Below are 26,339 nucleotides of genomic sequence, written 5' to 3' on the forward strand. Positions count from 1 at the left end.
GTAACAAAGTTAGAAAGGCACAAGAGAAAAGTAAGTCCCCTCCACCTGTATCCTTCAGTCCTCGTTTCCCAGAGGCAACCATTACCAGCTTCTTAAAACATTCCCTACTGATGATTTCAATGGCAGCCTTTTTGAAAGAGAAAAAAGTTACGTTCTACCTGGAGACCCCGTTACGTAATAAGCCTATTTATCAATATCCATCTCTCTCTATAAAAACATGATTTATTTTGATCTTACTATCCACAACTCTTCAACTGAGATCACATGTATTTAGTGGCCCAAATTAAAATGTTCAAACCCTCAGCCACACGGCTGCCCAGCCCTTTTCTTTTCCCCAGCCTTCTTCCTCCACGGTGTAAAACACGGAGATTTACTGAGCAGGCACTGGGGCAGGAGATGTCTAGAGAGGTCCGACTCGCAAGGCCGCCAAGGACAGTTCCATCTCGGTGAATCCAAAGGGTGAGAGGATTGGGCTTTTCGTTGTGAATTCCCAGACTACGTCTTTCAGTAAAACAGAGACAGTCACTGTGATTGTGAGCATACTTCATGAGTGTGTACTCTGTGGCAGGCACTGTACTAACAATTTACGTGCATAATCACACTGAAACCTCACAATGACTCTTAGAGTTAGGTACCACTACATATTCCAATCGTATAAATGAGTGAGGCAAAGGGAGGTTGTGTCATTCGTTCCAAGTCACCAGATTGACAGGGGATATTGGGATTTACATTCCAAATTTGAAGTCTGGTCATAGTACCCAGGCTTCTAACCACAAGATGACCCGGACCAGAAGGTAAGCCCCACGCACGCGGGGACCTTCCCAGAGGGCCCAGCATACTGCTGGGCAGGCAGCAGCAGCTCAAGTATGTTAAGGTTGGGGAGAGGACGGTAGAATCCTTTCCCAGTGACTGCAGGCTTGTCTCTCTGATCAGGACACTCTGTTTGGAATCCAAGCTCAAGGGAAGGAGTCCAAATAAGGGGCTCAAAGGGCCCTGAAGGGACGGCTGGGACCAGGGAGGCTGCTCCGGCTCAGAGGGACCCCTCTTTGCCCTGATGAGGGCCGATGTGCTGGCCCTAGACTGGTGGCCACCTATTGGCCAAGGTTAATGCAGAACCTTTGCTCCACCCACTTCTGCTGAAGAACTCTTTTTAGATGCATTAATACGTAATTCACCTGTTCTGTCTACTGCTGTACTTCTAGTACGTGGAATGGTGCTTTGGGCATAGTAGGCTCTTACTTGTTGAATGGATGAAAGTACCTGATCCCAGGCAGACGGCGGGTACTCCCAAGGGCATGGGCTTAGGAGACACTGCACCGCCTCCACTGGGTTTGTGCGAGCTCCATCACAGGGGTGCGGGCGGGCGCCAGCACCCGAGTTTGCTGCAGGGGTCGTTATTTTAGGAGTCAGAGCCCACATGTAGCCCAATCACCCTGTTTTACAACCCACAGGAATGAATTGCTAGTTTTTGTATAGCAAATTTTTCCTCTTCTGACCTTTAGTAGAAAAACGAGTTCTGCGAAGAGACAACAAACATTTAAGAAAAATAATCATTATACAGTGTCAGAAAAAAAAAAAAATCATTGTACAGTGTCAGGGTGAATCAGACCTGAATCAATGTGAATATACATGGATAAACCCCGAAAGAGAAACACAATACCATCACTTAACTCTGACACACACAAGACTCCAGAACGTCTCAGTCTCCAAGCGCTGAGCAAGGCAGGGGGCTAGACCGGGGTCGAGCTATTGTGAACCCCTTGTACAAAAGACAGAAAAAGGGCAAAGGCCTGGACAGCTTGCTGGTCAGAAATACATACCCATTCGTGGGTAAGACAGAATTGAAAATGTTCTTGTTTCTTCCCAACAGGCTGAGGAAACCCCTAACCTTCTGTGCTACAAAGCCCAGTGCCAGGACCGAGCACACGAGGGAGAATTTTACACGCACCCGTGGGACACAGTGGAAAGCAGAGTAGGATTCCGCAGCCAGCACTGCCCATGCGCGTGGTCCCAGCAGGGCTGGCAGTGTCTACAGGACACTGCCCTCGCTCCCAGGGCCACACGCCGATCTAAGCCCGACTCTGCGCCTGCGCCCACTGCAGTCACACCCATGGACTCAGCATCACCCAGTGAGCACCCAGGCAGCACCGGCTCCCGGTGGTGTCTCCTCCCCGGCTTCCAGTTACACGCGCCCCAGAGGAAAGGGAGCGCCAGTGCTCCCCCCCATCCCAGTCTACCCTCCCCGGCCCTGGGTCCCCAGCAGCCTGAGCTGTCTGCCGTCTGTGCTTCTTTGCAGGTCGTGAGAGAAGCAGTGCCTGTAGGGAAGTCTCCAGTGGCAGCCTGAGTAAGTGTGTTAACAGACTTACTCCTTTGTCCTGAACAGGCTGGCTCGTTTAAAGACACGGGGGGCTGACTGTGAAGAAAACCGGCATTTTCCCACTGACACCCGAAGAGAAGTTCGTCAGTCAGCCTCCTGGGTACAGGTGGGTCATCAGGCCAAACTACAAATTTTAATAGAAGTTTAAACCTGCGCCTTGGTCAAAAATAACTTGAGTCAAGAATTCCTAACTCAGAATCCCATCAGTACGGGAGAGAAAGCACTCATTCTAACAGACCCAAGAACCAACGGTTGCACTAAGTACCTTAGCAGCCTTGACTCAGAACGTGGGAAACCAACCAGGGAACGGCCCAAGAACGTAAGCAAAGGTCCATAAAACACCACTTGAATTCTTTGAGCCTCCCCTACTTTCTCTTTTACCACATCCATCTCTTTAATCATCCAAACCATCTTCTCGCTCAACAAGAAACCCCCATCTGTTCAGTCTGGGCTGCTATTTCTTCCCGTGGCTTTATACAGTAAGACGAATCGCCTGTGCCGTTTCACTTCCTCGAGGGCACGAAGCCAGAAACCAACGTCAAAGCCCCACTTTTCACTATCACCTCATTCCCAGCTAAGCAGCCTTGGTTTTCCAAAGCCCCACTGAGAAGGAAGAGTCAGAACAGTGGGCCTCGGTTCTGGGCAGGGAAGGACAGGCTCCACAGAATCTTCTTCAGAGAGGGGGACTGCAGCCACTGCCCCTTCTTCTCCGTGGCCCTGTGTACATCCTAAGGAGCGAGTTCAGTACAAAGAAAACTGTTCAGGAGCAAACCCTTTCTGCTCCCTAGAAAACAAGCTATGTCCATTTCTTTCCTCTTGCACAAAACCCCCTCAAAACCTTGAAAACCCACCAGTGATGGTGCACCGGCAGAAGCCTGAGCAGGGGATTAAATGCGGTTCTTTCTGGGATACCCTGCTGGTTTTCTCCTCAGAGCCGGACATGTTCTTCCTATTGTCACAGTACATTTACTCTTCAAGGAGCCTGCTATTGCCAACTGATGCGGGTCCCCAGCTCCAGCTGACACCCTATACCCTTGGGCCCTTCCCTTCCTGACTGGGTGGCCCTTTCACCCCTTATCGTTGGTCTGTAACCAGGAGGGCCCTCTACCACCACTGGCCCTGGGGCACTTCTTAGGCCACCATTTCTGCAGCTGTCCCGTGCACTGGCAGGCAGCGTGGGCCAGCCTCACTTGTCATCTCTGCACACTGACAGTGCCCATCTTAGCAGGCCCCAAACGCCAGCAAGGCTTCTGCAGGCCGTGAGAATGGGTTTGACTCTTGTCACAAGGCAGAATGACAAGTGTCACAACTGTGGGGACTGGAGATGCATGCAAACAACGGGGTGGCCAGTGTGTCTGTGAAAGGCATTTCCAAGCAGCTTGGGCCTCACGACCGTCTCAGCTCAATTACAAATCCTAGACGGGCCCATTTGCTTAACCAGTTTTTCCAGTGATGCTTCAATGCTGGCTTTCTTGGTTTCTATAGCTTCTTGGTTTCAAAAGTACAATCAAGTAACAAACACTTCAAAATTTTCAAACTGAACAAATAAATAATAGTAACAATATTTACACAAGTATGTCACATTGCGAGATTCCAGCATGACTGAGGAACGGAAAACTCAGGACTGTGCGTGGCCCTGGGGCTCAGACCTGGCTCCTGGGCAGGTGAGACCCCCTGGGGGCTGGTGGGTGGACGGGCGAGTGGGAATGAGCAAGGATGCCTGGCTGGGGCGGCGGGCGGGCAGGAGGCGTGGAGCTGTCTCCAGATTAGGTTTCAGACGACAGACAAAACAGTTGTCCCGACCAAGCTCTGTGGTGTGGTCAGGGTCACCGGGTGGGCGGCTCCCAGAGAAATGGGCCCTTCTGGGCTGCTGGCACGGTGGAGACACGGATGGAGCTTCTGTCCTAGAGCATAGGCGGCAGCTGCGGGTCTCGAGCCCCTTGGAGACAGGACACGGGGCCATGGTCCCCTCCCCCGGACTATGTGACAAGGGGGATGTGGAATTCCTCTGTGTCGAAGATGAGGGCCCTCCGCGGCGGGCTCGGGTCCCTGTCGGCCTTGTGCAGCAGCTTGAAGAGCCCAGTGCCGATGTTCATGGGGATACCCATGATGATGCACTCGGACACCCCTGAAACCAACCAGAAAGGAGGTCACAGAGCTTCTCGGCCCTGGGGCGGCTGTCAGGACAGGACGGCTGCCGACTGGGGAGTCACACTGGGATTGGAACCCCAGCTCCACTCCACACCAGCTGGCTGAACTGGGCGGGTCACCTGTCCTCCTTGTCCACGACACAGCGGGCGACGGCAGCAGGGCTGCAGCCAAGCCCAGGGCCCTCCATCCTGCTGGCCTGCCGAGCAGTCTCGCTCGTACCTTTACCTCAGCCTTGCTCTTCTCCTGCCCCCATCTCTTCTCCCTTTTCTTTCCTTTCGCCACTTACCTTAAAGAATTATGTAATTCTGCTTTCCCTTCATCTGCAACCTATGCCTTCTGAAAGGAGGAAGACGCAACCTTCGGAGCCAAAAACAGGCGTATACTGACTGGGGCCCCATCTGACTATCACCTGTTTGCCAAATCCACATAAGAGTTGGAGGTGACATGGGAAATGGCCACCCGGAAGCAGAGCTCTGGCGGTGAGAATGGCGGCCAGGCCTGGACTCCCTGCTTGGGCTGACAAGTGTGTGACGTTGGCAGGCTACTGAGCTTCCTGTGCCCCAACCCCTCACAAGCGATCCCCTTGGGCCTGCAGGGTCTTGGCATGAGAAAGGCTAGACAGCGGGACTCTGTGCAGGACTCAGGGAAGAGCCGGCAGGCAGCAGGCACTGTTGTGCCGGCTCCTGCTCACGCTCCCTCTCACCAGGCCCGTCAGAGACGCGCTGTGTGGTGGGGGGAGAGGACCAGTGCAGGGCGAGACCGCAGTCAGACTCTTCGCACTTGTGAAAGGGTGTAATAACTCTACCGCAAGGTGCTGAGACACCAGTATGTGAGGAACCTGGCATAGGGGCTCAATGAACGTGAAAGGACAGCAGGGACACCTGACACTGCCGCTCTCCTGCCAGCCTTGGCACCACAGAGGGTGCAAGACTGGCAGAGTCGACTACAACTCCATGGGCTAGAACAGTTCCTCCATGCCTAGGGTTGATCTTTTCTTCTTGGACCCAGAAACTGGCAGCCTGCTAACAGACGTGGGGGTGCAGGACGCTCCAGTCAGGCTTTGGAGACCAAGGGTTGGTTCCAATTCCATCATCTGTGACTTTATTCTTAAAAAAGAAAAGCTCTGCCTACTCAGTTTGCTCACCTCCCAAGAAGCCCTTGCCAGGATCTAAGACACAAACGAGCAAGGCCTCTGGTGATGCCCATAGAAACCCCAAACGTACCGCACACCGAGTCCTTCTGGCCGAAGTAGGCAGCGTCGAAGAGGTGGTCAGCCGTCTTCTCAAAGGAGGCCAGCATCAGCACGCTCTCCTTCATCTTGGCCAGGCCAAACCGAGTAATGCCCAGGACTTCACCCTGCGTCATGGGACAGCGTGTCAGACTGGTACCCGTGCCACTGATGAAAGCTCAACACCAAACCACGTCCACTCAACAGAATGAGCAAAAACCAGCCAAGCAGCTGTTCAGGTCACAACCTCAGGTTTGAACAGGATCCTAACAGCTGCCTGTCCCACCTGTGTCCCACGAACGCCATTAGTCACTGACAACACGGATCCTTCTACTCACAACCAGGGGCCGTTGGAACACAGAATGAAGAACTGAGAACTACAATTAAAAATCTACCTTTCAAAAGAAGAGAGCACTTCTGGAGATGGTTAGGATGGCTCAAAGAACTCAAAACTCAATTTTAAAGCTTCAAAGCAAGGATAGAGTTAAGTACATTGAGGCGCTTTCATTCAAAGGAATATTCAGAATCATTAAAAAACTACACTTACAAAAACTGTGCCACAATGTGGAAAACATAACCTTAAGTAAAAAGCCAGGAAAAAAGGGCACCCCCACTATTACAGAAACGTAATACATGTATACAGAGTAAGACTAGAAGAGAAGAATTAAACGTGCCAGCCTTTACTACAAGTGGTGGGGACGGGCCATTTCTCCCGCCTAGTTTCTGAACGTTCTGCAATCCAGTGCAGGTTTGAACGGGGAGGGTTATGAAAACCTGTTGTCCTATGGCACCGATAGAGGCAAGATGTTTTTTGGGAAAAGAAAAAAATACGTCACCAACCAGCCCACCTCAGCCCCTCCACGAGATCAGTCTTTTCCTGGACATAGCTACAGGCGAAGTGTGATGAATGGGTTTAATAAGGAATAAACACCTGGGTTTGCCAGGGAATCCTGGGCTTTTGGCAATGGCTCGCTTTGCTCTCAGATATAATTTCTCATAAGGACAAAACCACGTCCCACCTCATGCCATGAGGCGGCAGTTTTCATACTGAAATTTTACCAGAGCACCTAGCTCAACCACCATGCGTTGGTTTTCACGTGACGTTGACGTCTTATTTCCCCTGACCGGTGGTCATCGCAGCTGTGTGTTCTACAAGCCGCACAGCTTTGCTGTCCGGAGGCCGCGCCCCCCCACGCACCTTGTAGGTCATCAGGTCGGAGAGCAGCATGACGTGCCTCCTGTCAATGCTCATGCCATGGTTGACCATCGTGTACTGGATTTCGTTGATGATAGTCGTCCGGGCAGCTTCTATGCCCAGAGTTTTCTCCACCTACAGAGAGCAGAGAGCCAGGATGAATGGAGCAGCCACGTCCTGGATGCGACCCTCCTTCTACGTGCTCCTCTGCCTCACAGGTTCCCGGCAAGCCCCGCGCGCCCCCTTTTCTCAAAATGGATCTTTAGTGGTGAACGCAGAGCAAACAGCAGGGTCCGAGAAGTGCGCCAGGACCCAACTGAGGGCCTGGAGGGGGCACTGAGGGAGGTGAGCTGGTGCGAGCAGTACCTCGTATGTATTATTGGAGGTGGTTCGGGTGCCTTTCACACCGTGGGTGGCCATGACTGCGCGCAGGTTGTCACCCTCCACCAGGAGCTTGTACTTCTCCCTTCCGCTTTGCTCGTCGATGTGGATGACAGCTCTGGACACCTCCGGGATACCCTGCACCACCACCTGCGCTCAGAGACACAACGGCCTGAGACCCTGCAGTCCCCACGGCCCCCACCAACCTGGTGACCACAGAAAGCACAGCGGCTGTGACAACTTGGAACCTCAAGCCCTGGGCCTGTTACCGGGATGGTCCCCGTTTTTCAGTGATTATTGCTTACATAGCAAACCTACAAGTGTCCTGTTTTGGGGCTTAGGGAGAGAAGCAGAAGTTCAGGGGACTTGCCTCATTCTACCTTCAGTTTTATGAGAGAATAGAGAAGACCCTGACAGGCCGAGCTGGTGTGGCAGAGCTAAGGACGTGAAGAATCTGACTGATTCCTTAGGGACGAGGCAAAGAAGAAGTGAAGAAATGGGGTGCCACCCTCAGTCTCAGCAGGACAGAGTCCTTAGGGTTCCCGGACACCTGGATATTCATGGTCAAGGCAAATGCGGTCTCTCCCTTTACAAAGCCCCAGGCACTGGGCTGGGCAGGGCCCTGAAGGCACGAACTTCGTCTCACCTTGGGGAGATCCTCTTTCAGGAACTGCAGAACATAGTACATGGAGCTCTTACTGTTCTCTCTGGGGGTGACGCACACAACAGCCTCACCATGAACAGCTACGTCGCCTGGCTTCACGCGGAGCTTGGATGTGCAGATGGAATACCGCACTGTCTCGGCATTTACCTGCAAGGTGGCGACATTACTGACGGCCTAGGAGCCTACGCCTCGTGTTTCCCAGCCGTTTTTCATCATTGCTCCTCTAAGAAGACTTTTCAGTCATTTTTCCCCCAATGTCTTTCCCCATCAGGAAATTTTGATACCAGAGACATAGTGCACTTGTTTATGTACTGTGTGTAATATTTGTACTTCATTCAAAAAGAGAACACAAAGTTTTTTACTCCTTCTCCTCCATCTTCATTAAAACTGCATGCTCCGTTCATGGCAACAACCATGGGCTCCGGGGGAGGCCGGGGCGGCAGGAGGTTGGAGACCAGGACAATTCAAAAGCATCGTAACGGTGAAGCCTCCCCTTTACTGACCTCGCCACAACTGCTGGAGTGTTACATTCCTCAGTGCTACTCGGCTCTTCTGGTAAAACAGCTGCAAGGCAGGCAGCCAGAACCAGACTAAAGAATTCCCCACCTTGGAGAACTGGCTGCTCAATTTGGGTCATGATATGGAAAACACATGAACCTGGTATCTAAGGGAATGGGCTGTACGATTAGTACTGATTTCAACTACCTGAGGGAAAGAGGAAGGCGCCAGGAAGTCAAGAGTTGCATCCCCACCTCAGTCTGTCCCTGGGAAATGCTGATACTCTTGCAACTGTCATGTATAGGTAAACGCCAGCTCCACCTGCCCATCCAAAACTATTTACTGAGCTAGCCAGGCCGGTGCTGGGTGCTGGCGGCCACACGTGACACTGCCGGCCCTATGGGTTCTCCCAGACACCGGGAAGACAGACAAGGAGACCAATCATTGTACTACTTTCACAGTGAATTTCAACTAATTTCCCGTGTCTTTCAACGGCAATGTCTGTGTCAGGTTCAAAAAGAGAGAATGTGGAGGAACAACAGACTCGCACAGGAACAGTGCCCAAGAAAGCCTCGGCGGTGCTCGCCTGCCCTACTTTATCAGCACCTGTCTTGGGACTCACAGAGGATGACTTCCTCAACACACTGAATTACGTGACTCACTTCCAGTCTCAGAAGTCTAATCCGTTCCAGGGAGAGTTTGACGAGAATAAAGCAATCATCAGGAAGGAACACTTCTTCAATATACTCGGAAATCTGTAGCGTCGGAAGATCAGAATGTTAGTCACTTTCCCCCTTCCTAAGGGCATCACTGCTCACTGTATTTTTAGACACCGAGTAGTGTAGACACACTGACCGATAAACCCACTGCTCCTGCCTTTTATACTCCCTTGCAACGCCGCTGGTCTAGTTTCCTTGTTACTAAGAGGGATTTCTCCTTACCTCTCCCAAGAGGGTTTTCTCAATTCTGCCTTTCACGAGGCGAGCATAATCTGCGTCATCGTCCTTGTCCAGCTGTGCTGTGATGATTGGAGTGCTATGAAAAGGAAAATCGACTAGAGCACAAGGAGGACGGCCGCCGCCGCTTTGTTGAATCCGACCATTTAGACTCGTGATGCATCTGCACTTTATGGAGCATTCACTGTGTGTCAGGCATGCTCCTTCACACATTCTCATTTAGATTTACTATTTTGGGAGCTCACGGGACAACCCACTCTATCAGTGAATGCAATGGCTTTCAGAAAATTCTCCCTGGCCCAGTGAGCCTACCTCTTCCTCTTCGGTCCTGATAAGTAGTTATTTTAGTTCTGTTCCTTGAGTGAATTGGTCCTTCATGCATTATAGCTTCTACCACCCCTCCCCCACCCCCATTACTTCCTCTCCGTGACACCTCCAGCTCCTTCAACCACTAGCTATCAGGGTCTGTCCACACTGTCCTGGACGGTATCCCCTGAACACTCTGACCAGCCCAGAGGAGGCAGGCAAAGCTCCTGGCCCCTGGACGCCCAGAGGTACTGTTCTAGAATCCAGCACAGCTTTCTTTCACTTATTGCTATTTGTATTTTGTTAGATTCAGATCAGAGGTGAATCCTCATTTTGTCATCAAATGCACTGTAATGTATTTCTCCCTTTTCTAGTCTCAGATCACCTATGAATCCTATCATGAAATCAATAGAATGCGACCATAGCCCAAGTGGTAGACACATCAGCCAGGCCTAATTAGGAACATGACATCAAAAGCTTAAAATCTACAGTGACACAATGCTACAATTTTTCTAGTCGATTTTTTGTTTCTCTTTCACATGAACCGTGGACATAAAGAACCGCTTTTTCCACTTCGTCTCCAGTTTCAACTTATTTTTTTCCCAAGTGGATTTTTTAAAAACTAAAACGTGATTAATACGAGCATTCCACTGACGTTTGGGATACTGCCCATCTGAGTATCCCCTGTGACGAGAGAATTGCTGTTTCTCAAGAAACGTGCCAGGAGACGGGAACAGAAGGGAAATGAAGGCGGGCACCTGATGGCCTTGGAAGCATTGATAATCTCTTTGATCCGGGGCACGCCCAGCGTGATGTTCATGGAGGCCACGCCCGCGAAGTGGAACGTCTTCAGGGTCATCTGAGTGCCCGGTTCGCCGATGCTCTGGGCGCAGAGCGCGCCGACCGCAGAACCCGGCTCCATCTGTGCCCTAGAAGGACAAGATGTGGATGCAGGTACAGCAAACTGCTGGGGTGGGGCTTCTGGTGATCTCCTTTCATGCGAAAACATGCAGATGCCAGTAGTCGGGAAGGAGCTGGCAACGAGCCGGGCTGTGCTCGTGACAGGCGTCCAGTTATTAAAGTGGACACTGTGTGGCGACTTGCGGTCAGCGTGCGATGGCTGGGACCGAACACCTAGTGCCTGGAGAAGCTCTGCTAACAAACGGTCCCGAAGGCAGACAGAGTACCTGGCACCCACCAACTACACGGCAGTTTCTCTGTGGGGAGGACACTGGGAAATGTCTTTGCAGTTATTTCCACATCTTACTGACTCCAGTTTATCTACCCGCTGGAATCCCTAGATAAGAGGTGACAGAACCTGCTCAACTGCTGGCTGTCACTAAGTGCTGGTGCGGATTTTATTTCCGTGGGGAAACAGGATATGAGAGGCCCATGTGACCGCCCGGCAGCCGAAGACAATCAGCATCCCTACCTCATGTACTTGTCCCTACAGGTCTCCAGAAACTTTTCTATTTGGGTGGGAGTGATCCGGTCCAACTGGTACAGCACACGGGGCTGGAAGAACGAAACCAAGTGCAGAGTTAGGGCTGGAAGCACCTGAACATTCCTGAGTGTCCTTCCTAACTCGCTGGGGAAGGCGGTTACCTCTGTTGTGCCGTTATCGTTGATGCCGTATTTATCTCTGGTTTTCTTGATCTTCTCAGAAACCCCCTTAATGAATTTTTTTATTTCCTGAAATGTTACAGAGCAAACATCAGTTGCATGTTTCTCAGTAATTTGGATGACATGTGTGTTATAAACTTCAATAATAAAGCAATCCCATCATATTTTAGTGATAGCTAAATATAGACTATAAGGGACACAATACAGATACAAGTTCTAGAACAAAACGTTTTTCCACGGAATACAGCATCCACACCCTGGCCACATCGCTCAGTGGTTTGGGTATTTCTAAGGCCTTTTACTCCAACACTGACTCGGCCACGGCACACTCCAGCCGCTCTCCGTCCCGCTGTGCTGCCCCCCACAGCATATGGAAGTGACGCCCAGATAAGCCTTTATACCTGCCGCTTTCTCTTCCGCGCTCCTGCTGTACCGTGTTGCCTACAGTCACACAGCTCAGAACAGGTAGAAGCGCACCATGTATACTTTCAGTGTCTGGACTGATTCATTTCTGAGAATTTCTTCTGAAGCCATTACGATCAACTTAAATACTTACAAGCTAACGCACAGCTTCATAGACATACACACATTTCAAACATCTGCTTTCAGCTTCATTTCAAAGGAAATACTCCAGAACCCAGCTTCTCTTTCTTGTGACTCTCACCTCTGCTTCACTGCCCCAGTCTCATGCTTCCTTCCCATATATAATTAGAACTTTGGAAGATTCCTGGAAGCTACTCTTAAAGCGAGAAATGAAACACCAGTATATTTGCTATTCTTGTTGTACTTTAAAACGGTACTCTGAGCTCCAGAATGGCAATAAAATGGAGCAAGGAAAGTGAAAAATACATCATGTGGAGGGTCCACAGGGCAGGGATAGAGACTACAGACCTGACTCGAAGTTTTCTAGCAACCAAAGGGAAACCCATCTGCTGGACAACTGACTGTGTGTCTGTGAAACAAAACCAGCCTCGTGGTCACTCCTAGAAGCAGGATCTGCCAGCACCTCCTGTCGGGGAGTGCTTACAGAGGGGGTGTTGTGTGCTTTAATGAGTTACACCTATCCAAGTCCTGCTCCCAGGGCTCCCACATTAAGCGCTCTGGGCCTGACTCTTAGAGCACTTCTCAGGTAAGCTGACGGCACACATCACGCAGTAGCCGCATCCTTCGGAGGTCACTGTAATGCAGTCCTGGGGACAGCAAGTGGCTGTTTTTGATCCAGGGCCATTTTTGAGAATATGAGGAGAGTGGACAGATTATACTTCCTTCTCAGCAGCCCTCCGGGAAATATAATTTCCTGCGGTGACTTTGGATAAATCGTAGTGACAGTGAGCATGAATGGTACTCTGGCTAACTGCAGGCATCCAGAAGCTCTGTGTGGCTGGCTGGGGACAGATCCACACACATGGATGACTGAATCTTGTGGTGACTGCAAAGCCTCATGAGGTCTTATTTCTCCATCCTAAGGTTGGCCGCGGGTTCCTCAGGGAGAAAACCAGCATGCCCTGCCCCACGTCTACTCAGTTAGTATCGCATAGCTGAAAATACCTGGAGGCTAAAATAAATGTTTTGAAAAGCAGACTGAATCACAAGTCCACTTTTGCAAACATAAACCCTATAAGGCACCTATAGAGTGCTTAACACCTAACTAACCCAGCTCTATCCTAACCCTGCAAAAGTACATTTCTTTAGCCTCCCATAGACTACCTAGCAATTTCCAGTTACTACCTTTTGTGAAAGTGAAACACACCATGCATGGCTCATCTCAAGGCTGCTCCCAGTCAGCTGCTACCTGGTGGTGAGACCTCCCTATGAGATCTCACCAGTTCCATCACTCCAGAGCATAAGGCACCGGGTCTGAGCGAGGTCAGGGGCTTGGCCAAAGCGACAGGCCTCTCCTCGAAGTCAGAGCTGTCTCCAAAGTCTGCTCTCAGGGCAGGGCTTTTTGCAATGCCGTCTCTGCCAACTAGGAATTTCAGTCTGTCTCTTAGGAGCCCACGTGACCAAGGGGCTACCTGGCGGAGGAGGAGGATCCATCACACCCTGGCTATCCCTTGTTCATGAACATGGCTTTCTCCTGACTGCCCTTGGTGGCCAGATGGCCTGCTCAGTGAGAAAGCGTGACGATACACAGAGGGTTACTGTGCCACTCAGCCATCGTTCTATACAGAAAGGACTTTTATTAGTTTGCAAGAACTTGAAAATTCTCAGGAGACTCTTTTAAAAGAAAATCTCCAGGCTTACTTATTAATTATGAGTTTGAGACTGCATTTTCAGAGACAGTCAGTTACTGCAAACCAGAAGGGGAAACCAGAGCTGGAGAGGGCAGTGGAGCAACCTATCCCGGTGAGACTCTGCCTAACAGTGGGAATCCTCAAAGGCATTGATACTGGCTGGCACTTAATTTTTCTTCTATATCATGCAGTGTAAAGAGCCTCTTTCACATTGGTAATTTCCTCCCCCAGCCTACTTGTCAGGCTGTCGCTGTGTCCTGAAAGCCCTCTTGGCTCAGTTGCTGCCATTCGATCGCCAGGTGTTAAAGGCTGCCCTACCTGTCGGCGCAGGGAAACCGGAACGAGCGTAAGGCTGAGCAGACCCAGGGGATTTTCATCTGTGAGGAACTTTGCACACAGAGAGGTAGAGAGCACACAGCTAAAACCATTCCCCAGCTTAAGCACTGGAAATGAGATCTTTCAGCTGCCACCCACAGGGGCCCACTTCCAGTGCCTTTGCTGAAAGGAATCACTTTCCTTACACAAAAGTTAGATATTCTGGAGGTTGGGAGGGGGGGAGCTCATTTTGCAGAAATGAAAACTGAAATAAGCTAGTACTAAGGATTCAGCTGAATCAACCCATGCATACTACAGGGAACTCACATGAACATAGCAATTGGCAGGCAATTAATCACACGATTAACCAGCAGTTAAATTCTCACACTCACTCCACAGTGCGTCTGTGAGCACAGGCATCGGCCTCTGGCTGGGCCAGGGCTCAGCGCCACCCAGGAGCTGCCTCTGCTCTGGCGCAGGCTACGGCCAGAGAACATTTCAGGGGCTTAGGGGAATGTCTGGCTAGAGGATTTTGGATCCTCTTGGCAAATCTGAGTCCATCAGATTGTGAGCCACTGAAGGGCAAGGACACGTTTAGGCATCTTTGTGTTCCTGGGTTCTGCAAGGCGTGTGACACAGCGATGGATGGACCAGTGCTCGCCGAATAAATAAACACTGCCGGTCAGTGGGTCACCCGTGAAAGCTTGTCAAAGGCAAGAAAGGAACTAGGCCAAAGTGATGACCGAGGAAGCTGGGTCTGCCAGCACTGGGACGGAAACCTGCTGTCCCCAGGGCTGGCAGACAGCTGGAGTGCTGCTCGCGTCTGCACCGCTACGCTCGGCACTCACAGCATGCGAAGTACGTTACCTCGTTGTATTTCTCATAGCCTGTCTCAGTTAGGGTCTTCAAGGATGAACAGAGACATAAGTAAGTAAATATAGTTATGCGGAAAAACAAAATTACAATTCTAATCTGTTAGTTTAAAAGAAAAAAAAGGAAAATCTGTGGGGGAAAAAAAAAATCAAAGGCACTCAACCTAGTCACACTCTTGATTTTAAACATATTAAAGTCTGGAAGCATCTCTTTTTCACCTTTCATGCCTCACCATATGAAAGAGCTCCCTTAATTAAAAGCGATCTTCAAGTTTCACTTTGTGCTGTTTATTTTTGAGATACTGAAAGGGACACAGTCCTGATTTTGTGCTGCATCTGAATTACCAATCAGTACACAAAGGAAACCATTTACTGATTTCTGTATCCCTTTGCTTTTGATCATAACCACGATTATAACCACAGAAAGGAGCTGTTTGAGTGGGTCAGTGAGATAAATACAACAAAAACAAACAAACTGAAAAAACCTCAAGAGGATATCAAGGTAACAGCTCCCTGGAAGAAAAAGGAAGGCTGACCCCATGGATTTCTGATCCACACTATGGTAAAAGAGTGATTTAAAATAGATGGTATTAAAACAATACCAGTACTGATACAAATTACTGCAATTCAGAATGACTGAAGAAAGAGCTGGTCCACAAGATGACTGCAGAGTGCTTACAGGGACAGGCTTTCAGAATCAGTTCTCTAGCTAAAGCAGTTTTCTTCTAATAGGGAAACACTTGTATGAAAGACAGAAACTAAGAGCAATATGACACACATTCATTTCAGTTGGCTGGTACAAATTCACCGGCCGGCACCTGGCCAACACTTTTTGGGGGACAGCCACGCCGGGACCACCAGCACTGTGGAGCGTACCTGCAGAAAGCTGTCCTGGCAGCCGAGGAACTCGCTCTTCTTCATGATCGACTCAGAGGTCAGGATCAGCTCATTTTTGCTGAGGGCTGGCTCGCTCTGACACGGGAAGACTGCCTCGAGTATTAAAAGGAAATCGCATGATGTAGGAGGGCATGGGGAAGGGGAGAAGCATTAATTGAAAGGGCTTGTAAGACACAAACGACCTTATGAGGAGTGAGCTTTCAGCAACCTGTGATGTTTTTTCCCTTCAAATCAAATTTGAGACTGCCTTTAATATGAAGGTGAAAATGGGGGAAACTGACGCTCCATCTTATACAAAGGCTTCTGGGCTATTCAGTGGGTATTGTTCCGTTACTACCCGACCTTTATCCCACCCCAGACTGGCATTGCAAATACAAACTGCTGTTTTAAAAACCCCCAAACATTTCAAGAGTGAAAATACTCCTGCACCCCCAAGCTCACGGGATTTCCCCAGCTGTAATGGCTGCGTATCATCCTAACGTACAGGCAGACCACGACGTATCTGAGCGATCCTTCACTGATGGTTTGCCTCCACTACAAACAATACTGGAAAAACACTTCCGGCACATTTGGATCATTTCCGTGGGGCAGACTCCAGTAAGGAGAACTGTTGGCTCAAAAGGCAGCCACATTTAAATTCACATCAGTATTATCAAACTACCTTCCAATCGATTGTTCTAAATTGTACCCCCAGTTAAAGTATGTGAAACGTGGCTGCTTCTCAATACCCGTGCCTTACAACACTGGCCTCTCTCCTATTACACGTCACCAGACACAGAAACCAAAGCCCTCTTCTATTGGTATTCGATCACTACCAACACTAGACTTGGAAATTGAGAGAGTATTTTTCCTTTAAGATTTGGGAAAATTGTGCAGAGCAACACAAAAAGAAAAACACTAACCCAGTGGTTGGGTACATATGACTGAGCATGAACTGTGTATGATATTCCAAAAGCTACTTCCATTCTAAAAACGTTCTGGAAAACTCTCTGACCCCAGATAGAATACTAAATCTTACTTTGATGTTGTCCAGAACCCTTTTAAACTCCAAGGGCTCATCTTTTCCTTCCATAGCTGCGGGATCTAGGCCATCGCCCCCGTAAATGAATTGGATAATGTCACCCGTAGAGCTTCGCACTGTCAGATCATACTGTGAGCAAAGATCTTCAAGGGACTTTACAAGCCTTCTCTACAGGGAGAGAAAGAGGGAAACACAGCTCAGCTGCTTTGAGGAGACCAGCTACGTGTGCAGAGGGTGAGATTTGCAACTGTAAGTTTCAAGGTTACTGCCACTTTAATCACACAAAAACATTCTATTAGAAATCCCTTAAAAAGATTCCCCTGACGCCAAGAACAAGCCCAAGAGTGCCTCACTAGCCTGTCCAGTGGGATTTAGAATATGCTCCCACCTCCAACACTTCAGTGTGTTTTAGAATACATGCAACTTAAACCCCATCACCCCCAAAGGACTATGCAAACACTGTTTTCCTAGCCTGCTTTGCCTTCCCTCTTCTTTTCCCTGAGGTATAAAATAATGCAATAGTTTTGCATTTCTAAACACAACTTAATCTAGGACCCCTGTGGACTTCAAAATGAATTACAGAGGATCAGGTGCAGACCCTCTTCTGGGACACAGGGGAAAGAGAGAACAGGGACAGCATTGTGTGTGAAGCAGCAGGCAGCAGCCATTTCTCAAACCTGCTTAGGGAAAAACCTTCCACCAGCAGCACACACTCTAGCCAGCAACGTGATGGTGGCTCAGTGACTTAAAGAGAAAGAAGTCTTCCTCCAGGCAGCTTCAAAACAAAAATCCCTTATGCTACAACTAATTTGTTCTAGGTTAACACACTGTTTGGGAAAGTCACACTCTCTACTCCAAAAAGGTACAGACAAAATATAAAGTCAGAAGACATTCTGGCAAGAGTGGTAAAAGCATTTTAGTCTGCTGGGTTTTTGACAAAAGCAGCACACTCCAAAACTGAAGGGCAATTTCCCGTCAAAAGGTGATTAAAAGGGCGGTATCAGTAATGACACATAAGGTACAGAAGAGGTTATGGAAATAGGTGTCTACCGACTCGAGTCCATTTGCACCCTCATCAACCTTGTTTGCTCTGGCTCACTCATTCATATCTCTGGATCAATTCTGATTTCCCAGCTTGCAAAGGGCCATGCTTCTCAAACTAGGATCCACAGTGGGCAGAGAGGGGACACAGAGCCACAGCAAGTTCATGGCCCAGCAACTTGGGGAGCGTTAATTTTATCTGGTGTTGGAAGTAGATAAAAACATTGAAATAAAAAAACCCCGAAAAAACAGGCTATGGAGTACACAGAGTAGAAGTGAAAATTGGACTGCAAAGAAAATGCTTTGCTTGCAGTTCTACAGAATGAGTTTTCACTCCTCTGCCTTATGGGTCCCTAGGACAGGAACAGGACACCCTCTAGTTTAGCCCTATCCACTTGAACCTCCTATCCTAGAACTGTACAGTGGTGAAAGAGCCGTTTTGCGGGCACTGGAATAGGTTCTTGGAGCCAATTAGAATGATACCAAAAACAAGTTACATAAATAGTTGCACAGTGAGAAGCAGAGTCCTCTCAATAATTAGGAGATGTCTTGTCATCCCCCCCTTTTCATGTATTAGGAAACAGGCTCGGTGAGGTTCAATGGTGCGTCCCAGCATGCATCTCCAGCCCATGTTCTCCTCTGAGGGGCATGGTTTGTATGGTTCTTGTCTGGGCTTAATCATTTGAGGTACACAGGATTTAGAACATTAACTTTACACTTTTGTATTGTTTATTTCTAGGAAAAATGTCTCTTCATTTTTCCTTTTAAGTATCAGGACCAGATAAATTATTGCTCAAAATATGTAAATACTCAGCAGTCAAAAACCAGAGCCCTGCCCCACTCTGTTGCTAACGGCCTACGCTGCTTCAGGTTACCTGCATGTATCCTGTTTCAGCTGTCTTTACGGCTGTGTCCACGAGACCTTCCCGGCCAGCCATTGTGTGGAAGAAGAACTCCGTTGGTGTTAAACCGGAATAAAAGCTATTAGCCACAAAGCCTTTGGCAGCTGGGAGCTAAAGAGAGATTGAAAAAAAAAAAAAGAAAAATGAAACAAAAGAAAAAGTTCAAGGTCCGTAATTCCAAAACCCATTCAAATCAGAAAATGCCCCACCTTTAGGCTATAAATACCTGGCCAGTGCACTCTCATGAAGTGGCAGGCTTTATATGCCCTTTCTTAGATGAGAACTAATTTGGCACAACCTATCCTTACCAGAGACAAGGAGGGTGAGGTTCCATCTGGGTCTGGCACTGGTGCCAGTGGCAGGCAAGTGGCTCAGGAGAGGGAAACCAAAGCCTGGGCTGTTATCCATAGAGCAGGCAAGCAGTCAAGGACCTCACAGGGCACCTGCTGACTGAGCAGTCTGCCCTACCCGTTCCCTAGGGAACGACCCCCTTAAGACATCCTTCCTCCGGGCCAGGCCTGCCCACCTACAAAACATAACCGTGTGCTTCTAATGTTTATGCGGTTTCATTTTGGGACAATGGAAAGGTTCTAAAATTAGATCATGGTGATGATCACACAACTCTGTCAATATACTAAGTCACTGAACTACACACTTTAAATGGGTGATCATGGTATGTAAAATGTATTTCAAAAACACTATAAAAGAAACACATACATCTAACAAAGCAGCATGTGAAATGGGTAAATGGCCTTTGCTCTGGATAGCTCTATGTTCCTGAGCACAGCCCAGATGTACAGGCCGACCTCCAGCTTCTCTCTTTGGTTTCAGGGCCAGCTGGTATACTCATAGGCAAGCACAGCTCTCCCAAACCTAGCACTGGTTCAGGGCCTGGGAAGTCGGGACGCCCCTGGCCTCTCCTCTTGGTTGGTCAGGCTGCCTTAGAACTCTGAGCCGGACAAGTACAGGCAGGTGCCATCCCAGTGGCCATTTATCTGCCTGACCTCCAATCAATTCCGGTCTTGGGCAGATGACCTGAATTGTTCTGGGGCTGCCTGATGCAGAGCCTAGCCATACACAATCAGTGCAGCAGTCCTGTCTCCCCAGGAGGGGCCAGACAGAAATCCTGCAGTTTTATGGGGCAGGAGCAGCTGGGCACCTGTGCTTTAATGGGAATAACAGCTGACTCCAAACCCAGAATTTGCTGAATGACAAATCTACTCCAAGTTCCTTAACTACAGATTTAATAGTTGTCTGCCCCGGAATTCCAGAACCACCCCAGCACGGGTTTGTCTCCCTCTCTCTGCTTACACTAGCGCCCAAACCACAAGGGCTAGTGGCACTCAGAAGTCATTCAAAAGCTGGAGAATTCCAGAGAACAGACCCTAGGGTTTGCTGGTCTCCTCAGTGTGTTCATACTATGACTATCTGGTATATATAAAGTAACTATACGTCTCCATTACTTGAGCTAAGTTGGATGGGAACGTGGTATCCTCCTCCTTTCAGAGAAAACATACAAGAGGGCAGGGTCCAAGTTCTATAGATCTGGGTTGAACAAGGCTTCTCCCATAGGACTCACGGGGGGCTGAAGACGGAATAAAAACCCTGAGCGCCTGCCATTTTACACCGCCTCCAGAAGTCGCTCGGTTGGTAGCCACAGAGCTTCAGTTACTCTCTTCTGCACTGACGGCCGTCCTTCAAAGTTCTGCCAGACCCACTACTGCTTACCTTTGAGTGTTTTTCAAAGTGAGGCAAGGACCTGTTTTCAAAACCATCTGGCACTCGGGAGCCACTGATGGCTTGCTGTCCCACGCAAGCAATCATCTGTGATATGTTAATGAAGGAACCTGCGGAAGGTCAGGAATGATATTCATTTACCGAAATAAAACTAATGGATGTGCGAGCAGATCTGTGGGATCAAACGGGAAGGCAATCTAGCACAGCCCCTTATCCTGAACGAGTTCATAGCGTAGGGACTGTGAGGCAGAACGGGAAGAACGCAGGGCAGAGCTGTCGGTAACACAGGGAAGGCAGGGCGAGGGCTGGAGGTGCTGGAGCAGCCGTGCACGTTGGGGATGGAGGCGAGACCTCCAGGGGGTCTTAGCAGAAGGCAGCACGAGGCTGGACTGTAGCAGGACATCAAGACTTGGACATGAAAGGGAGGGGAGGGGTTCCAAAGTAGGCGCAGGAGTAGGAAGCAAAGACACAGGAATGTGAAAGGTGTGGGGCATGTACCAGGAGCAGGGAGTAGGAGAATATTGGGGTGAAAAAAAAGTTCAAGAGGTTGGACTTTATTTGTAAAAAATTTACAGAAATAGAAGACGCATGGGGGTTTTGGATTTGAGCACAGTATCAGGAAAACTTAAGCTTTAAGGTCCTGGGTAACTATGAAAATAAAGCATTTTGCCTCATCACTAAATATGTTATTTTAAAAATCCCTCTAGGTTTTTTTTCTTCAAGTTGTTTTAAAGTGGCTCAAAACATCCTAAAACTCAGAAATCTACACACATGACCAATTTCCTCTAGAAGAGTGAAAACCCCCCAAAATGCAAATAATTCTTTTTCTATCTACGGTTGACCCTTGAACAATGCGGGGGGTGAGGGACCATGGCTGCCTGTAGTCAAAAATTCATGTATAACTTAAGTCAGGCCTCTGCATATGTGGACTCCCCACCGCGGACTGAAAACACAGTTGATTTTTAAAAGATTGGCGTGTGAGTGAACCCACGCAATTGAAACCTGTCGTTCGGGTCAACTGCGTATGATTTAAAAAGATGCCCGTACAAATAAAGACCTGTGAGTAATTACACTTCTTACATTTTCCGGAAGCAAACCAGCCAGCTTGATGGAGAACAAGACGACGGCAGAGGCCGGAGAGGAGCACACTCACCTTTGGAGCCACACAGGGCCATGGTGAGGGGGCTGTTGCTCTTGTCCAGCTCCCGGAGGCAGGCGCTGCCTGCGTGATCGCGGATCACAGACAGCTCCTTGAGGATCAAAGCCTGGTGGGAGAAAGGGAGACATGTGGTGGGGTCGTCCTCGCTGGCTCTGCTGATGACAAATGTGCCGTCTAACATTCAAGATTTGAAAACATTTATGCAAGATGTCAGATTTCCAAATGACAGAGGTTTCCGAGCCTTAGGAGACCAGGATGCCCTATATACAGATCCACGTCTTCTATAAGGCTCCAAACTCAGCGTGTAAGGTGGAAATGATGGGTGACAAAACCCTGAAAAAGCCTTTAAATGGCAATCAAGTAGAGAGCACAGGGCTTTGTGTAGAGGAACCCATACAATGATGGATCAGCATCTATATTGTTGTATATAAACACTCGTGCCTAAATAAATGCATAAAGCGCAAGATAATACTGGTACTATTTATAAGATTTGTCTACTTTTTCCTTGCTGAGCACACATCTGAATTTCCACAAGTTAAGCGTGTGATGAGGTGACTCTCACAAGAATATTCTAGTCCATGAGCTCATCCACAGATTGTCATACCTCAGCTCACAACTGCGGATGCTGAATCACTTAGGAGTCATGTTTCCATTAAAAACAAGCGCGGCTGAGGCCTCTAGGTGAGAAACATCCGTTTCTTTCCCCTGTCTAAGGTGTAAGTGAGATTAGGACTGAGCTAATGGTGAATACCTCACACCACTGTTTGAAAAATTTCACTTCATCAGAATTTTTCTTACTGCTTCAACAGCCTCTCTTCCGTACTGAGCTGAGTTAAAGCTCTGAGCCCCAGGCTACCAGGGAGGCAGAAGAGAGCCGGGCAAAACCCTGGTTCGCTCAGACTGCTGACCTGGGCTGCTTTAGCAAAAACGCAGGGCACTCTGGGGCTGGTGGGATGCTGACATGTGCTGTACAGTTCTCAGCTAACCTAGTTTCAAATGTGAGGGGGGCAGCAGACTGATACGTGGCTCCTAGTCATGAAATTCCCGTTTTTGTACCCAAGTCTCTCTCAAAGACCATCCATTCAGAGAGCTGCGGTGCCAGCCTCTAGTCGAAGGATGCCAGGACTAGAAAGGGCAGAAGCACTAAGTACCAGTTACAGAAAGGGCCCAGGCATGATGTCGAAACAAGAGCAGCCCCGTGTGGCCCAATGAACAGATCGGGTTGTGTTTTCACCACCTAGAATGTGAAAGCTGGAAGGGGTACGGAACCAGATCCGAGCCCTTTCCTCATGAAGCAAACAAGAACACACACAAACAAGCAGCACAGGGCTGACAAGAGACTCAAGCCACGGCCTTTACTTCCCACAGCTCTCTGCCACCTCCTCTGTGCGGCTCGCAGCACAAGCCTGTGAGAACGACGTGGCTGCCCTGACCCAGACAGCCATGCTCACCTCTAGGGTCTCCTCGGCAGTGCAGCCAGGCTGCTGCTGCAGCTTGCCCGTATTCAGGGCTTCGATGTACTCATCACATTTTTTGTAGCCAGCGTTCAGCAACTCATACTTGGCCTTTAGCAGTCCTTGACCGGGTGTGACGTCACCAATCCCGATTGAAAATCCACGATTAGCTGTAGAATAGTTAGCAGGTAGAGCAGGGAGAGAGAGGCATGGATGTCAGTCAACCCACTACGTGGAAACACGTTGATACCTTCAGAGAATCTGTCACAATACAATACAAATTACTGTATTGGTCCCTAGGGAGTTATAAAAAAACGACTAACACTCACTAGCTCCACTCAGAGGCTTTACAACCGAGTGGGGAGCACAGTGATATCCCACTAACGATACTTTAAAGGGGACTACCATTAACCACTGGAGAGCAGGCTGAGAAAGCAAGCGATGGAGAGTGAGCCATCTGACTTGTCTGCTTCTAAGACATCATCACAGGGACCTTTATGCCTTACACCCCCAAACCCGAGTTTCTCGTCAGAAATCATTCCAAAACACAGAGAGTAAGAAACAAATGCAAACTCCACCTTCATAGAACTATGTACCATCAATAATCCTGATCCTAACTGACGTAGAAAGTGGGCGGATGAGAGGTGACGGGCTGAGTAGGGTGGGGAAACAGATGTCTAAAAGTGGCTATGGAAATGAGGACCAACAGAAAGGCGCAAAAACTACATCACCAGGTTCTGTAGATGCTGGAGATGATGTACGTGTTGGAAATAAGAAAAGCTGGTATAAAGTCTGTGAAAGAAACAGGCCCCAGGCTCTTACCCTTCTGGGAGATGAGTTTACCACCCAAGAAATGGAAGTAGAGAGACTCTGCATTGAGGGACAGTAGGTGCAGACAAACCCTTAGCCCTGTTCCCTGTGCGGCTCCCAGAATTCTGGTAGCCAGGTCTCCACCCATGGGAAGGAGAGATTAGAAGGTATCTCCAGAGAAACCAAGCCTCCCTAGGGAAAACCGTTACTGAGAGGGACAGTGGGTAGTTCCTTAATCAAAAAGCTGCCTTCCAGCTCAGTCAAGGAACTGAGAGGTCCATCAGCCAATCAGCTTTACTTCCAATCAGTATTTGAGTGTCTTGCTCATAAAATATGAGGCAGCCAGGGACCACCATGAGAAAAAGAAGACAATAAATGCACAGAAAAAAGAAACTAAAAAGGAAAGAGAAACTTCAGGGAGCAAATAAAAGTGAGTAATACTCTCTTGGAGTGATAGAGAAGATGTATCTGGAGATCAAGGACAGGAAGCGTCAAAAAAAAAAAAACCACACAAAAGAAAAAAAGAATTACCTGAGAATAAGAACAGTACTTGGAAATTAAATATATGATAGTGAAAAATAGTTTAAAATCAATAGAAATGTTAAAAGATAAAGTGAATCCAGAAACAAAGAAGTGGACAATAGGGAAAAGAAGATAAAAGGAGAGAATCAATCCAGGAGCTCTAGTAGGCAATTAACAGAAATTCCAAAAAGGAAAGAACAGAAAAAATAAAGGAGGGAAAATTATCAGAAAGGCAATACAAGAAACGTTCCAGAACTTAAGGACACTTACTTGCAGATTAAGAGAGTTTACAGAGTGCTCAGCACAGTGAATGATGAAAGACCCATGCCAAAGACGTACCACTGCGGACTTGCAGAATGCCAAAAACAGAGAGGATTTTCAAAGCTTTCAAAATAAAACAACAATGGAAACACAAAAACTTGGGAATGAGAATGGAAACACACTCATGAACAGAAACCCTGAAAGCTAGAATAGAGTAGAACAATACCTTCAAAATTCTGAAGGAAAAATCATTTTCAGTCTAGAATTCTATACCCAGCCAAAGATTCAATCAAGTGTAAGAGCAGACTAAAGATGTTTTTGGGCATGCAAAGAAACTCTTGACCCATGGCATGCCCAAAACATGAGCAAACAAGGGAAACAGAACAGTGCAAGGATAGTAAGGAGATACTGAATAACCTGGTAAGGCTGAATCAAGGAAGGCCCAGAGGGCTACAGTGACTGCACAGCTACCTTGGAAGTAGCCCACGAAGGGCCCAGTATGTAATACAATCCTATCTGGTAGGCGACAGGGAGCTACTGTAGATTTTGAGACAAGCACTGAAAAGCAAATTCAAATCTTCAGCCAATCTAGTCAGTATCGAGTTAATTTCATTAAGAAAAGCATAAATGAGGGTGGCTGGGTGGCTCAGTTGGTTAGAGCGCATGCTCTTAACAAGGTTGCTGGTTCGATTCCCACATGGGCCAGTGAGCTGCGCCCTCCTCAACTGCACTGAAGGACAAGGACTTGACTTGGAACTGATGGGTCCTGGAACAACACACTGTTTCCCAATATTCCCAATAAAAATTTTAAAAAAAAGGAAGAAAAAGCATAAATGATTTAGCTTAGAAAAAGTAATCTTTTCTCTGTGTATGTGTTTGGAGTGGGATGTATAAAACAACAGCAGAAGGAACCCCTAACCTCCAACAACCACAGCAATAAAATAAGAGTGCCGAGATACTCACAGAGGTAGACAGGAGCCAGCCTGGCAAGCCGTGACATGGCATCGGCAGCTTCGTTCTGCCCCCAGTCTCGCAGCAAGATGTAAAAAATATTGTTCTTGGATCCTGATCCCAGCGTTCCTTTGTCCATGCTGCCACTCATCAACTCGCTGTTCTGGATAGTAACGTCTGGAAGGATAACAACGACTGCATTTAAACAAATAATTATTACTTTGCCTCATCCCAAAATAAATTTTAGTTGAGAAAATTTATTCCCATATTGAAAGTTAAAGCAGAGCAAATAGAAATTTACCTTAAAAAAATTTTTTTTTGGGTGGGGGGGACGAGAAATCTAGGAGATTTTTAAAAAGTACAAAGGCCCAGTTAGTTACCTTATAGCCCTAACTGAAACGTACTAGTTGGCCCTCATTCTCTTCATCTGTAAACTGTGGATGATAGCGTGAAGCACCTGCCATCTTTACATCGTGGGGCTATTTGGGCATCAATGAAATCATGCACAGCAAAGGGCTTTATAAACAAAGTGTAACGCACTATGTTATTCACGTAAGAAATTGAAAACGAACAGTGGTACCAACAAAGAAATGAAATTCGCCTCTAAAAGAAACAAAATACAATCTAAAACAAGAATTTAAAATATCTAAAGGACCAGAGAGTATGTTTTCAAAGGAAATGCTATAAACCTGAGAAAAAACAGTGCTCTTCAAAAACATTTAATGTTCATTACAAGACAACAGGAACCTTGACCTTCAGAGACACTGCAGTTCAGTTGTCAGTG

The 26,339-nt window shown here is 48.1% G+C and overlaps 1 protein-coding gene across 2 annotated transcripts in view; it reads right to left on the minus strand.

Annotated features, from left to right (window-relative positions):
* Window positions 1-204: 204 nt before the first annotated feature.
* Window positions 205-26,339, minus strand: part of POLR3A (RNA polymerase III subunit A) — a 45,037-nt gene continuing 18,902 nt past the window's right edge. Inside the window, exons 15-32 of one of the 2 annotated variants that reach the window (XM_081075316.1) lie at window positions 25,568-25,732; window positions 23,009-23,181; window positions 21,552-21,663; window positions 20,390-20,508; window positions 18,635-18,772; window positions 16,716-16,886; window positions 15,677-15,790; window positions 14,796-14,831; window positions 11,362-11,448; window positions 11,189-11,271; window positions 10,515-10,685; window positions 9,436-9,529; window positions 9,157-9,249; window positions 7,979-8,143; window positions 7,318-7,482; window positions 6,955-7,086; window positions 5,752-5,884; window positions 205-4,505 (exon numbers count right to left, since the gene is read on the minus strand). In XM_081075316.1, the coding sequence (XP_080931442.1) occupies window positions 4,357-4,505; window positions 5,752-5,884; window positions 6,955-7,086; window positions 7,318-7,482; window positions 7,979-8,143; window positions 9,157-9,249; window positions 9,436-9,529; window positions 10,515-10,685; window positions 11,189-11,271; window positions 11,362-11,448; window positions 14,796-14,831; window positions 15,677-15,790; window positions 16,716-16,886; window positions 18,635-18,772; window positions 20,390-20,508; window positions 21,552-21,663; window positions 23,009-23,181; window positions 25,568-25,732 (2,300 nt within the window). In that variant the 3' untranslated portion in view covers window positions 205-4,356. The remainder of the gene's footprint in view (window positions 4,506-5,751; window positions 5,885-6,954; window positions 7,087-7,317; window positions 7,483-7,978; window positions 8,144-9,156; window positions 9,250-9,435; window positions 9,530-10,514; window positions 10,686-11,188; window positions 11,272-11,361; window positions 11,449-14,795; window positions 14,832-15,676; window positions 15,791-16,715; window positions 16,887-18,634; window positions 18,773-20,389; window positions 20,509-21,551; window positions 21,664-23,008; window positions 23,182-25,567; window positions 25,733-26,339) is intronic. The other variant, XM_081075317.1, reaches the window with a different exon arrangement.

This window comes from Rhinolophus hipposideros, assembly GCF_964194185.1.
Source record: "Rhinolophus hipposideros genome assembly, chromosome: 15".
Taxonomy (NCBI): Eukaryota; Metazoa; Chordata; class Mammalia; order Chiroptera; family Rhinolophidae; genus Rhinolophus; species Rhinolophus hipposideros.